Raw genomic sequence first — 12,698 nt, forward strand, 5'->3', positions numbered from 1 at the left:
TGCCGAGCTCAGTTCCCATGGGTTATTTGGAAGTCAGCTAATTGTGGTTATCTGGCTTCCAGGTGCTTGAAGCACTTTTGGCATCAGGATGAAATGACATCCAGGAATATTTAATTTGTTAAAAAGGCCAGTTATCATGGATTTACATAGTAAGTACATGCCTCAGGGACAGCCTGTTCGCATTCTTAGAGCATAATACCAAAAGAGCAGAAAAGGATATAGGAGTAAAAATAAGATTTTTGTACAAATCTTACCTGAATCCTTAAAAAAAAAAAAAAGGAGGAAGGAAATTAACATAACAGGACACCTTAGGCAAAACATCAAGTTAAACTAATACCTGTCTCCAATGTAATCAGTAGCATGGAAGTTTTAGGGAACCACTCTGGAAGGCTAACGCACTTACAAGGGTAGATAATTGACATGGATTTTAGCAAAATGGCACATCAGCTCCCTTTTTCAGATACCTTAACCTGAGATGCAGCATGACGGAGAAGTCTCACTCTCTTCAGAAGCCAGAAAATAGTTCCTCTCTGATCACGAATGATTTCAAAGTGGCTCTTGTGATATGGTTGTTTTGACAATGAGCAAAGGCACAAGCTTTTACTTCCACTGTTTCCATAGTTGTCCTCTTTCAGCATAAAATATTTTTAAAACATTTTTGGAAAGTACGTAACATTCAGTTTGTCTGTTAAAGTCTAGGAGAAAAGGGGATCCTTTTGTAGCAGTGCTCATCAGTGATATCTTGGTATTTAGCTACATAAGATCACCATTAACACCTTTGTTAGCCTAACGAAAGAAATTCAGTTATCACTTTAACTGTCTCATTTATATGCAAGAAAGTCAAAGGGGAAACAGAATTCAGAGCATAAGGTAAGCTACTAAATTTAACAGAAGTGTTTGTATAGTATAGCACAGAAATAAACCTGGCCATACTCCAAGGAGTCATGCTGTTATCTGGATACCCAAAGGAGGGCATCACAGTATAAAGTCAGTGCTATAGGCAAGTTACTGCACATATTCTCAGACTCCTGTTTAATCAAGTAAATCCATTTCTGTCTTGTTTACCCCTCACAGGCAGGTATTAGAAAACAAATTTTTTTGCCAATATGTTTGTATCCAAATCTGGAGACAATTTGAACCACCTGGCACCCTTCCACAGCCCCAGAATTTGCCATACTGTTCCCTTTACTGAAGGCATATTTTGTTGTTTGCACAAGTCAATGTAAATTAAAATTCAAACTAAGTAACTTCCTGTTGCTTTAATTTATATATGACTTGCTGTGTGTTAAACTATTTGTTACAGGAGGTAGTTAATGGAATTCCTAAATTTAGAGAGAACGCTTCAAGAGGGTCTCTTCCTCCCTTCCCCCTGCCAGTTGCATGCCCTGGGTTAGGGAGAGTGTCAGTCATTAACATTTGAAGTAACCAAAAAGCTTCATATAGGAAAAGAACTTGCACAGATTTACCTCTAAAAAGTCCATCTCCTATTCCATGTTTGATGGGCTGCATTTTATTCAACTTACGGACAGAAGCTGGTACTGTGGGGATTGGGTTAGTTACACCATAGGAACATCTTATGGTGCTCATCTGCAAGATTGAGCTTTCCAAAGGAGAAACAGGAGATGACTACTGTTTGCTTTAGCTCTTTGAAGCTTGGATGATTTTAATTGCAGAAGGAAAAACAAATGGAGTTCTTTGCAAAAGCGTCATAGAGTGCAGAAACGTGTTTTTAGATACCATCCAAGAGACCCTACAATTTCACTGAAACTTTTTTGTTTAATTTAAAAAAAAATATATATATATATATCTGTGCAGCAACTGGATTTTTTGCATAAATAATATAGATCTTGAATGAAAACATCCTCCTCGTTTAGCTTTCCAGCTATCCTCCACAATAAGTTTTAAAGGTTTAACTTCAAAAGAAAAAAAAGTAACACTGAAACCATGAACAAAATCAAAGGCTTACTCTTAAAATTTAATTACTGCATTGACATATAGAGAATATTTGATTTTTCAAGGTAACTATAGGTTAGTCTTTTAGTTTAAGCATATTAACAATTCATAATAGTTAATATATTATGCATTTTAGGAACTATAAAAGATTACAGAAAAGTGCTAGAAGAATCTCAAAAAACAACCTGTATCAGCGTCCTCACCTAGGACTGCTGCTACACATCAGCTTTCTTATTGCTGTCCCTTCCAATAAGTAGTTTTGCCAACATCTAATCTGAATCTCTCATTAAGCCCAAACCCAACTCCTCTTTAACTTACTTACAGAAGACAACAGTAGAAACAACTTCTTTCTTTTTGCCAATAGCTTTCTAGATACTTGAAGAGTCTTATGTCCCTCTTTAGGTCTTTCAACCTCAGTTTTACTGTGTGGTTTTGAGTGGTCTTTAATCCTTTCCTCAAAATTACATCTTGACGTGTGTTGATTTTAATTGGGTTCTATTTTTTATTTCTACTCAGACAGATGCATTCCTTACCAGGATGGCAGGGAAGTTTACAGGTAGATAATGTCATCAGCAGCCTGGGATATAGGTTTCTGGACATTTCAAGAGAAAGGGAGAAAAACCCTTTAAATCAACAAAAGTAAAGTATTCCCATTCTGAAGCTAATCTGCAACCAGTTCCAGCCTGTAATTCACAGGAGACCTATGAACAAAGAGAATCTAAATATAAATTGAGAGAAGTATGCTAATATTGACTTACTGTAGAGTAATAAAGTAAGGAAGTCAGCGAGAGCACTACTGGAAATGTCATCTTGAAGGAATCGGGGGGGGGGGGGGGGGGGAATTAAAAGATTAAAGCCTCAGAGGCTTTGCCAACACAGTGAGGAGAGGATCACGTTACTACATGGATGCTACCATATTGTTTGTCTGTAATTTGGAAAGCCTTTTGTGCATCAGTAAACTAGAAGATTAATTAAAAGCGTTTGCATGGAAATACCGTCCTCATTACTTGGATTGCAAAAATGCATTTTGAGATAACTAAGGATTCTACCTGTACTCCACAAAACCCAGTAGCATGTCTCCACTGTAAAGTGGGGATTCAGGCAGAGAAAAACAACATCAAATAATCCAAGAGAGTCTGTTTACTAACTTCCACACTGCATGAGCAAACATTTCTGTACTTTAGAGACATGAGCCAGTATCTCCACATAGCTTTTTAGTGTGGTAAGCCAACACATCAATTTTGGCCAATACAACCTCGGGAATCTCTGCACTTTATTCCATCACAGAGCACATACTGCAGTATGTTTCCTTCCAATAAATTATTAATACCAAAAATTAGTTCTTGAAAATGAATCAATACTCCTAACAATTAAGGACAGTGCCAGCCAAATACTGGAGGGGGGGGAGGGGGGGAAGGGAGGGAAGCGAAATTCCAGCCTCAAGACACACAAACCATATTCCGTGTGTGTAGGGGGAAACCTTCCCATAGCCTTTCCCAACCAGCCAAATTAGCTTATTATAACCCAATGCACAAAGAAATTAATTGCATAGGCATGTCCCCCCTCCTCTTTTGTCACAAGAAGATGCTACGTGCAGTTCTTCACCTTAGTCACATACATGGAGACACGGTCACTAAGCAAGAAGAGGTACTAAAACTAAAGCCATCCTTGGAAACATTCAAGGTCAGGTTGAATGGGGCTCTGAGCAACCTGATCTAGTTGAAGATGTCCTCACTGCAAGGGGGTTGGACTAGATGACCTTTAAAGGTCCCTTCCAACCCAAACTATTCTATGATTCTATTTAAAACTCTGTAGATCACAACCAAAAATTTGAAAAATACCATCTCCCTATGAGAAAGCAAATATTCAAGCCACATAAAACAGAAATTCACTTTTCGTATCACCTTATTGTTAAGGTTTTCACATTACCTAGCCCACAAATGGTTTGATTTATAAAAACAGACTGGAATGTACTGCAGTAGCTTAGTATCAAAATTCAGCCTTCTACAATATCAAGTGTGACATATCAGCTACTCAAGTTAAGTCAAAAGATGGATATAAGATCTTTTTTTTTTCCCCCTCACTGACCATGCTATTAAAGTTTCACAATAATCCTTGTCACAGTAAAGGCACACAGGATGAACAGATGCAATATAGAGAAATTGAGAAAAATACCTAGTTTCCAACAGATTTCCACAGAACATACCAGTCTTATGCAACTTTTCAAAGTTCAAACTTGTAACATGGCGCTATAAAGGATTTTCAAGACATAATGTAAATCATTTAACCACCTACCAGCATTAACGATGGCATCAACCTCAAGCAGTGTAATGTCACCTCTATAGAGAGAAACTTTCTCACTCAGACTTTTCTTCCCTTGCAGATCTTCTTTAGCGTTTTCACCTACAAACCAAGAAAGCAGTAAAACCAGATTACAAACATGGGTCTGAGATCACTATTTAGAAGTCCAGAGCAGGTATCAGCAGTTCCAGTTACACTACTGCTTTCAGACTGCAGCATCTTTTGGTTTCGCCTCGAGAGGGCACCAGTCCCACAAAGATACCAGTGTTTCCCTAAAAATCACACTACTTGCTTTTTATTTGTTTTCAAATACAAGCTACTATGAAGCACTGATTCCTTGCCACACACCATTTGATTAAAAAAACCCGTATAAATATAAACACTTTTTTTGAGCTAGATCCATCAAATAATTTTCTTTGGTAACTACAAGGGTGCAAATTACAAAAATTGAAGAATTAGTTAAGAAAATCGTCCTACTGAGGCAATAACTTATCCAACCCAGTATTATTCCAAATGCGTACAACACACAAGCACTCTGTTTGCCAACAGCCCCAAAATTCAGAACTAGCCCTGGCAGCAGGTAGTGGGGAGAAGAAAAACCTGGATGAAAACACCAAATTTAACACTCGGAGCTTTGCCACCTTAAGTTGCTCAACTAGAACGGGGGGGTGAAGACACAGCACACATTAGCTTTCAAAAGATTTGTTACCAATGTTATAATAGGTCCCTTATTCTGGTAAACTCTTAATTTTTGCATCACCAATTCACTCCATTTGCATCATACTCTCAGAGTATTTGCATCTCACTTCCGTGATACTCAATTTATGTAACAGTTCAGTTAAACACTTCTACAAACACATATTGGCCAAAAGCTTAACCTAGTCTTGCATTGTTAGACATCCACATCATTAGCAAAGAACTAAGGAGCAAAGGAAAGATTGCTTAACTGATTATTATTTTTTAAAATTCGTTCTTTGTGACACAAGCCAAGTGTCTCAAAAGACTCGAGTTCATATATTGGCCAGAAATAGAGCTGAATTGCTAAAGTGGCAATTTAAGTGGGAAACAGTTCCCAATCTTCAGAACAAGTAAAATTTATTTGTAAGTAAAAAAAACCAGGGAAGATTTAGTGAGACAGTAGAAGTCATCCAAACAAATTTGGCCTTTTAGTTTTTACATCAACCTTCATTTTAATCAGTTGCCACCAATTCGAGTATACCTGTTCAAATTTGTCAGTGTTACAAGCAGCCATAAGTAGAAATAAGAAAGTTGCATTTATTTTAGATGTTGCTCTTCTAACTTCAGCACAAATGACTGGTATCAGAAATCATCATTTATCTCAACCACTCCAAAATAACTAGTCTCACTCAATTCTACTTTAGATTGGCTGTCACATGTCTAGTGCAAACCATGCCACCTCCAGCAAAAGATACATGTTGCCACTATGACGTACATTAGCATAAAGGTAGTTTTGTATTCAAGTGTGTGTATTCAGGAATTTAATTTCTCTATTTGGCTCCTAAAGCAACTATCCTATTGCCACCAGCTCACCCTCAGTGTCTTAACCAAAGCAAAGAGTGTTTCTGTGGAAAAGTATCAAGTTTTTATTATCATAAGAGCCTTGCATCACTCTAACCTAAAAGTTATACTGTTCATCCGTTTTTCCACAGAAGACAACCACTGCAGTTAACTGTTGAGTTGTATTAAAATAAAAATCAGCCTCTGTGACTGATTTACAGAGAGTCTGATTTATTATCTGCTTTCATGTTAACTGCATTCCACCAGCAAGTAGGACAGTTGTTTTCCCCATCACTCCCCAGTGTGCATCCTACTAGAGCTCTGCCAAATTTAAAATGCACACCATCATCCTCCCCCTCCACCTTCAGCCCGAGTTACTGCAACACTACTTAACATCAAATCAAACACGCTGAATTCTCTAAACTAAAACCAGTTTGAACACCACAGTATTTGTGCCAATATGATACAAAAACAAATAACAAAAAAATTCCACCAGGAAGAGCCATGAAGACAACAGATATCACACAATAAAAAAAGCTAATTCTCATTACCACTAATTTCTGAGTCAGAGGGAAAGCAGAGATGTCCCTCAGTCAACTCACCAGCAAGGTCATCTAACTCTTTCTGAAGGGTGCCATGCAACACTGTTGCACACACTGGCACTGCCACCCGGTTTTCTATCCTCCCCAGCCTTCACAAGTTCACCTCTAGTTCTGACTCTCTGCAAGTACTGAATATACTTGAGTGTGGTTCTCCTGAGATTCCTTCCCCACAGAAAAGCATTAGTAAACTCACTGCCTCGTGAGGGAAAACAAAACAAAAAACGAAAACAACACACCACCAAAAAAAACCCCGCTCCTGTATGATCTACCATGATCTCTTCAGCAAGTCCCTTACCTGCCCCACAGTTCTTGGCAGAGCCCTGATGACCACTGTCTTTAATACAGTTCAGCAGTAAAAGCGTATGCTGCCTTGTACATCTTTGATAGATTACCCTCATTTCTTTCAATAAAGGTCTGATTTAACAGAGGATTTGAGCTTGCACTTACTTTATTTCATTCTGGTTGTTACAGAAGGATGCTCAACACTGATGGAAGTTGTGGAGAGCCAAGTCTTGTTCACAAAGACCCTCAACAAGTCTACTAATACGCTGCTGATTACAAAAGTAATCCCAATATCATACAAATTGTTGTAGGAGAGACAACTGTTTTTCTTTTGCCATCTGTTCGATCTCTGGGGCTGGCAAACAACATTTCCTAACAAAGTCAAAACTGGTAGCTGATTTGGGATATTTTCTTCTCCTGTAATCAATGTAGTCATCTTGGCAGGGACAGTGAAGTCATTCCTGGCCATTACAAATAACTCGCTTCCTGCCTTTGTCTCCCATATCTTCCTTCACCACACATATTTTTGTCTGCTTCTCAGATTAAAAAAAAACCCTGCACTCATTTACTTCGAAGTCTCTTCCCAAGGTAATGATGAATCTCAGATATGTGAGTAAGTATGGTAAGTCCTCAAATATGCCCAAGAAACTCAAATGCTGTAGGTATTATCCTGTAATTCATGGTACCGTAACTCAGCAAGGACAAACCAGCAATTCTAGGGCATTGCGTATTTTGCAAAGGACGCACACCATGTGTACATACTAGCACATTCATAAAAATCCTAGCAGTGACAGATTTACCCTTGCACTTGGAGCGTAATGAGAGTATTTCTTGTTCTCATTAATGAAACAGCTTCACATACATCTTCAAGAAATAAATCCGCTGAAGTGGTTGCTACGTAACCTAGTCTTCAATACAAGATAAAAAACAGGAGTTGAGTCTCTAGACTCAAAGGCATAAGTTTTTAGATATAAGAAAATCCTGCTCACCAAGCAAATCAGACTTTCAAGTCTGTCTCCACATTGGTTGTCTGGAATGCACTCTAAAGGCAGAACAGTTGGAAAGCTAGGAAGATTCAGATATATTCCAGTCCTAAAAGAAAAAAACCCACCAACAAACCACACACCACAAACAAACAACAAAAAAACCTCCAAAACACACCCCCCCAAAAACCCCCACCAACTAAACCCACACTACACCAAGGCTACAACAAAGTCCATCTCAGTTTTAGATGGGGGCATCACAGACTCCAAGACAAGAAAATATTTTGTTTGGTCTGTGGCTGTGAATATGAGAAGTTTTCAGGACAAAGAAGCAAGCAGAATAAGAGAGACTGAATTTTCTGAAGTACCTCCCCAGGAATCCCAGCATAGCTACAGTAAAATTTAAGAGGCACTAGAAGGTGTTTAAGATTATCCAGCTGGGCAGTGAAGACTGCCTAGGAAGAAAGGCTCCCTGCCTGCTGGAAGAACTGCTCCCGTTTTCTTCATCGCCACAGCTCTCCTGGCTCACAAGCAAAACTGAACACGTAGTGAGCACCTGCACAGGAAGCCTGGATGCCTTCAGATCACTGGTTTCCATCAAGCCATGGTTAGTAAAAATGCTAAAATAGCTGTTGAAATAGGACTGTGGCATTCTTATAAATATGAGCAATAGCTTCTGCTTTTTTGGGGCTTTTATGCTTGTACACCCCCAGGGAGACAGTTTCTGGGGCTTTCCTTCCCTCCGGAATAAGACTCTGCCCCCACCTCTACCCCATGTAGATCTCCATTGAAAAAGTAAAAATAGAGGCTTTTACTGGGAGATACTTCTAGAAAAAAAAAAAAAAAAAGAAAGAGAAACCCAGGATGAGCTCTCACAAAGCAGTGATAATCAGCATTAGTTTGGCCATCTTGATTCCCCCCCAACTCTCGCACAGTGAATTATGTTATTCATTTTTCTTCCTTAATCTCAAATTTTGTGCAAACAATTATGTATATTCTGTGAACAATAGAATTATGAATGGACTTAAACTGCAATTTAAGTACAGTAACATTTCAGGTATTTCATTACAATTATGTGTGCATGTCAAAAGTAAATAAACCCTTTTTTTGTTTAATGTGAATTTTACAAGGTATGTTCATGTAAAGTCTGGCTATCTGATTTCTGAGACAGTGCAATCCCAGAGTCTTCATCCCTGATGACTTCCCAGGACCAGTTAATGCCAGCCCTGCCTCTGGAATAAAAGGGGTCCTAATTAATTCAAGGCCTTGCACTAAAAGCATCAAGAAAGCAATGATCTCCCATACAGGTCGATTTCACAAACATTTAGAGCTTTCAGGTTCAGATAAATTCAAAGAATTAATTGGCACATAAAACAAAACTATTAAGGAGGAGGGTAAATGGTATATTCACAAACTTCTGAAATGCCTTTCTAAATTCCACTCAAAGCACAACAGAAATTCTATCCTAAAATGACTGTAGGCATAACTACAGTCATTTCAAGTCTATTCATTTGAAAGGAAAGAAATTAAATTAAATTTGCAAAGGGAGACACTGAGGTGCAAAGCAACCCTACACACACCAAAAATCTGCATATTCACAAGCAGGTGAGGACCTAACAGAACCCTAAGGACACGGCCAATGTGAAAGCAGTTCATAAGACTAAGTTTTGAATTTTTTCCCAAGTGCCTACTCGTCCCCTCTGCCAGTTTTCTGACCTAAATAATTCTCAAACTTTCCTCCGCTGCCTAACTAGCCCTAATTCAGATCTTATCCATCCCTTCTCTGGGGCGATTTTGACAGTAAAAAAATAAATAAATCAAGAAACAGCATCTGCTAGGGAAGTGTGGCAATATACTGAAAATATCAAATACAGAAATAAAGCAAAAATAAAGACAGCTTTTTTTTTTCCAACTTTAGTATTGCAAACAAGCTTACTGTAGCTCCTATCAGAAAGCAAAGTCAATGGTCACTAAATTATCTGTGTACCCACATGCACAAAGGATAGAGTCGATCCTGTCACATCCCTCCCAAAATCTATTTAGTTTAGGCTGTTTTTAAAGATGCACAACAGTGGAGACACCACAAATGCTCTAGGTCCTCCTCTCCCTGCCCCCCTCCCCAGCCTCAGGAATATATTAGAGTTGAAAATCTTCACCATAAACAGCTGAAAATTTTTGTCCCACCACCATTTTTTCCTCCAGATCCACTCCATCGCCTTCTATCCCTCTGTCTACACAACCCAACTTCCTTTAGCTTCTTCTCCTAGGTCACACTCTTTGAGGCTTTAACCATGCTCCCAACACCTCTGAGTTCTTTGTAGCCACATCTTTCTTGAAGTACGAAGTTCATCAGCTGAGGTCTTAACGCCAAGTACAGCAAATAGGCAGTCCTATCCCTCAGCTTTATTTACAACTCCTTTTAGCTCGCATCACACATAAGCGGAAAAACGTATTAGATTTAGCGAGCAAAAACTGTGCTTGGAAAGAAAACGCATGAAGTTCTTCAGAACTAAGAAGAAAAAAGACTTTCAGAACAGCTCACTAGAGGGAGCCCCAATAAAGGGCATGAATATGCTCGGCTGGTGCAATGGAAAAGGCACAAACCTAACACCATTGTAAAATCAACTCTGAAACTCAGTCACTGCTAAAATATCCAGGATTTTAAAGTCTAGTACACTTTCAAGTATCTTAATTTTTGAAAAAGGTCTCAGACATCCAATTACAGCAGCCCCTACAGCAATACCAAAGAGCTTGCAACCAAAGGGAGGAGAAAAACCTACAGCTGGAAGAGCTTCTGCTAAACACACATTTTTATTTTAAAACTATTTGCTAATGAAAGAGCAGAGCACACACATAGTACTAAAAATAGTTATTAAAACCCCATAGTATAAAGCGATACCTATGACAAAGAAAATGGCTCTTGGCACTCCACGAGTAAAAGCAGATAAGAGAAGAAGTCAAAGAACAAGTGAAAAGGATTTACAGCAGCTAAGCTCACAGGCTTGCGGTATTAAAATGAAATTTTGTTAAACAAGTCAGACGACTTAATGTTTTTTTTCCTCTAGTGCATAAAAGCAGAAGTAACAGACTGGATTGCAGGAAACAAAGCTGAAAATGGGAGAGTTTCATCATTTATAGTCAGCTTTAGAATTCACAGCTGAAGGAAGTAAATTAATTCCAAGTTAAAAATAAATAATAAGTCTGCCCACTCTCTCGTCCCTGCTACAACAGCTACTAGTAGAAACATGTATCCCTAAATGGAAGGCTTCTCCAACAGCAGTCTATAACATGATCTGGAAACAGTGCTGAGAAATGAACCCGAGCAAGGGGCAAGAGTCCCAGCATCGACCCCAGACAAGAGCCAGCCCTTCCACTCCTAGGAGAATCCTCAGCAGAGGCTGCACTGGGACACTGCTCCACTTTTCTTGGGCTGCTGAAAAAAACAAAGGAGTTGAGCGAGCTTTAAGAGTGCACCTGATCACAAGGAAAGGTACAGCAACCATTCTGCTACATAGTCTGTGCACTCTTCCCTTCAGAGCTTTTTTTTTTTTAATGCTTTGTTTTTACAAGTGTCTTGTACAGATTAAAAATGACAAACTATTAGCAATTACTAACCTCACATTTAACACAGCTTTCCATTCCATTTGCTTCTGTAGAGGCTTACGGAGAGTTAGAAAAGACAGATTGTAAAATCTGTTACATTACGTGCCTGCTTCTACTCCTACTAACTGTGGATGATTCTAAAGGAAAGGCAATTGCTTATCTAAATCAAGAGAAGCATTATTTCCATATGTTCCATCACCAGGGGGAAAGCCTTCACAGATGCACTGTAGTACTTCAGATTTGTAGTACAGATTTGCTCTATCACTTCTTGGACTTAAACGAGATCAGAACCTGAGCACAAGGAGGAAACATCTGTTGCAGACAAATCACGCTCTACCTAGCCAAAAATGCAGCACATCATGCAAGTCAAAGGCACTTGATGATGAACACCACCACCTTCTCCCTGGCTGCACACACTTGCCAATATGCTCTGTTTCAGCTAATTATGAAGTGGTATAGTTGGATTAGCCAAGGGCTATAGCAAAGTACGATGCTTATGAGGCATACAGACATCATGAATCACAGAATGGATGAGGTTGAGTGGGACCTCTAGAGACTGTCAAGTCCAACCTCCCCACTCAAAACTGGGTCACCCAGAGCAAGTTGCCCAATCCCAGTTGGATTTTGAGTATCTCCAAAGACAGAGACTCCACAACCTCCCTGAGCAACCCATTCCAGGGTTCAGCCACTCTCCCAGTAAATATGTGTTTTCTTATGCTCAGAAAGAATTTCCTCTTTCAGCTTGTGCCCATTGACTCTTATCCCGTCACTGTGTATCACCGAGAAGAGTCTGGAGCCGTCTTCTTTACACCCTCCCATCATATGTTTATAAATATTGATCAGATGCCATCTGAAGCATCTTTTCTTCAGGCTAAATCCCAGCTCTCTCAGCCTCTCCTTGCAGAAGACATGCTCCAGTCCCTTAATCATTTTTGCGGCTCATCTGGTGCATCAGCTACACTTCCCAGTTTTGTACCACTCACAAGTTTGCCGAGGTTGCACTCTGCCCCATCTTCCAGGTCAGGAGCTCACGGTATCTCCCATTCAAGATTTTTCAGGACCTATCTGAGGTCCTGAGCATCACTTGATGTCCACTGGTTAACTGAGAAGCCCCCATCCAATGAACCACACCGTAATTGAGTTCAACAGTGCTGTAACGCACCCCTCTAAAGCTACTGCAAAAAGCCTAGTACTAACTCACTTGGTCCAAGTTAAATGTAGTGATATGGCTATCTGCAGCCCAAGAACAGGGTTGTAAATATGAGCCTTGACTTTTTAGCCACATGACTGAATTGAAGCCATTGAAGACTATGTTACACATTAAAGAGAGAGAGTGGTGTACCATGAGAATTGATAAAAAATAGCCAGTCGGTCCTAACAATCCACACAAGGCTCATGCAAAATACAGTTATTCTTGTGTTACAAGGGTCTAACCTTTTCCTCAGTTTATCCCACA

At 39.4% G+C, this 12,698-nt stretch overlaps 1 protein-coding gene across 4 annotated transcripts in view; it reads right to left on the bottom strand.

Moving 5' to 3' along the window:
• MACROD2 (mono-ADP ribosylhydrolase 2) overlaps positions 1-12,698 on the bottom strand; it is an 899,949-nt gene that overhangs the window by 870,936 nt on the left and 16,315 nt on the right. For all 4 annotated transcript variants that reach the window (XM_075496893.1, XM_075496891.1, XM_075496892.1 and 1 more), the window contains exon 3: positions 4,249-4,356. In XM_075496893.1, coding sequence (XP_075353008.1) covers positions 4,249-4,356 — 108 coding nt within the window. The remainder of the gene's footprint in view (positions 1-4,248; positions 4,357-12,698) is intronic.

The sequence above is a fragment of the Mycteria americana genome, chromosome 3 (assembly GCF_035582795.1).
Source record: "Mycteria americana isolate JAX WOST 10 ecotype Jacksonville Zoo and Gardens chromosome 3, USCA_MyAme_1.0, whole genome shotgun sequence".
Taxonomy (NCBI): Eukaryota; Metazoa; Chordata; class Aves; order Ciconiiformes; family Ciconiidae; genus Mycteria; species Mycteria americana.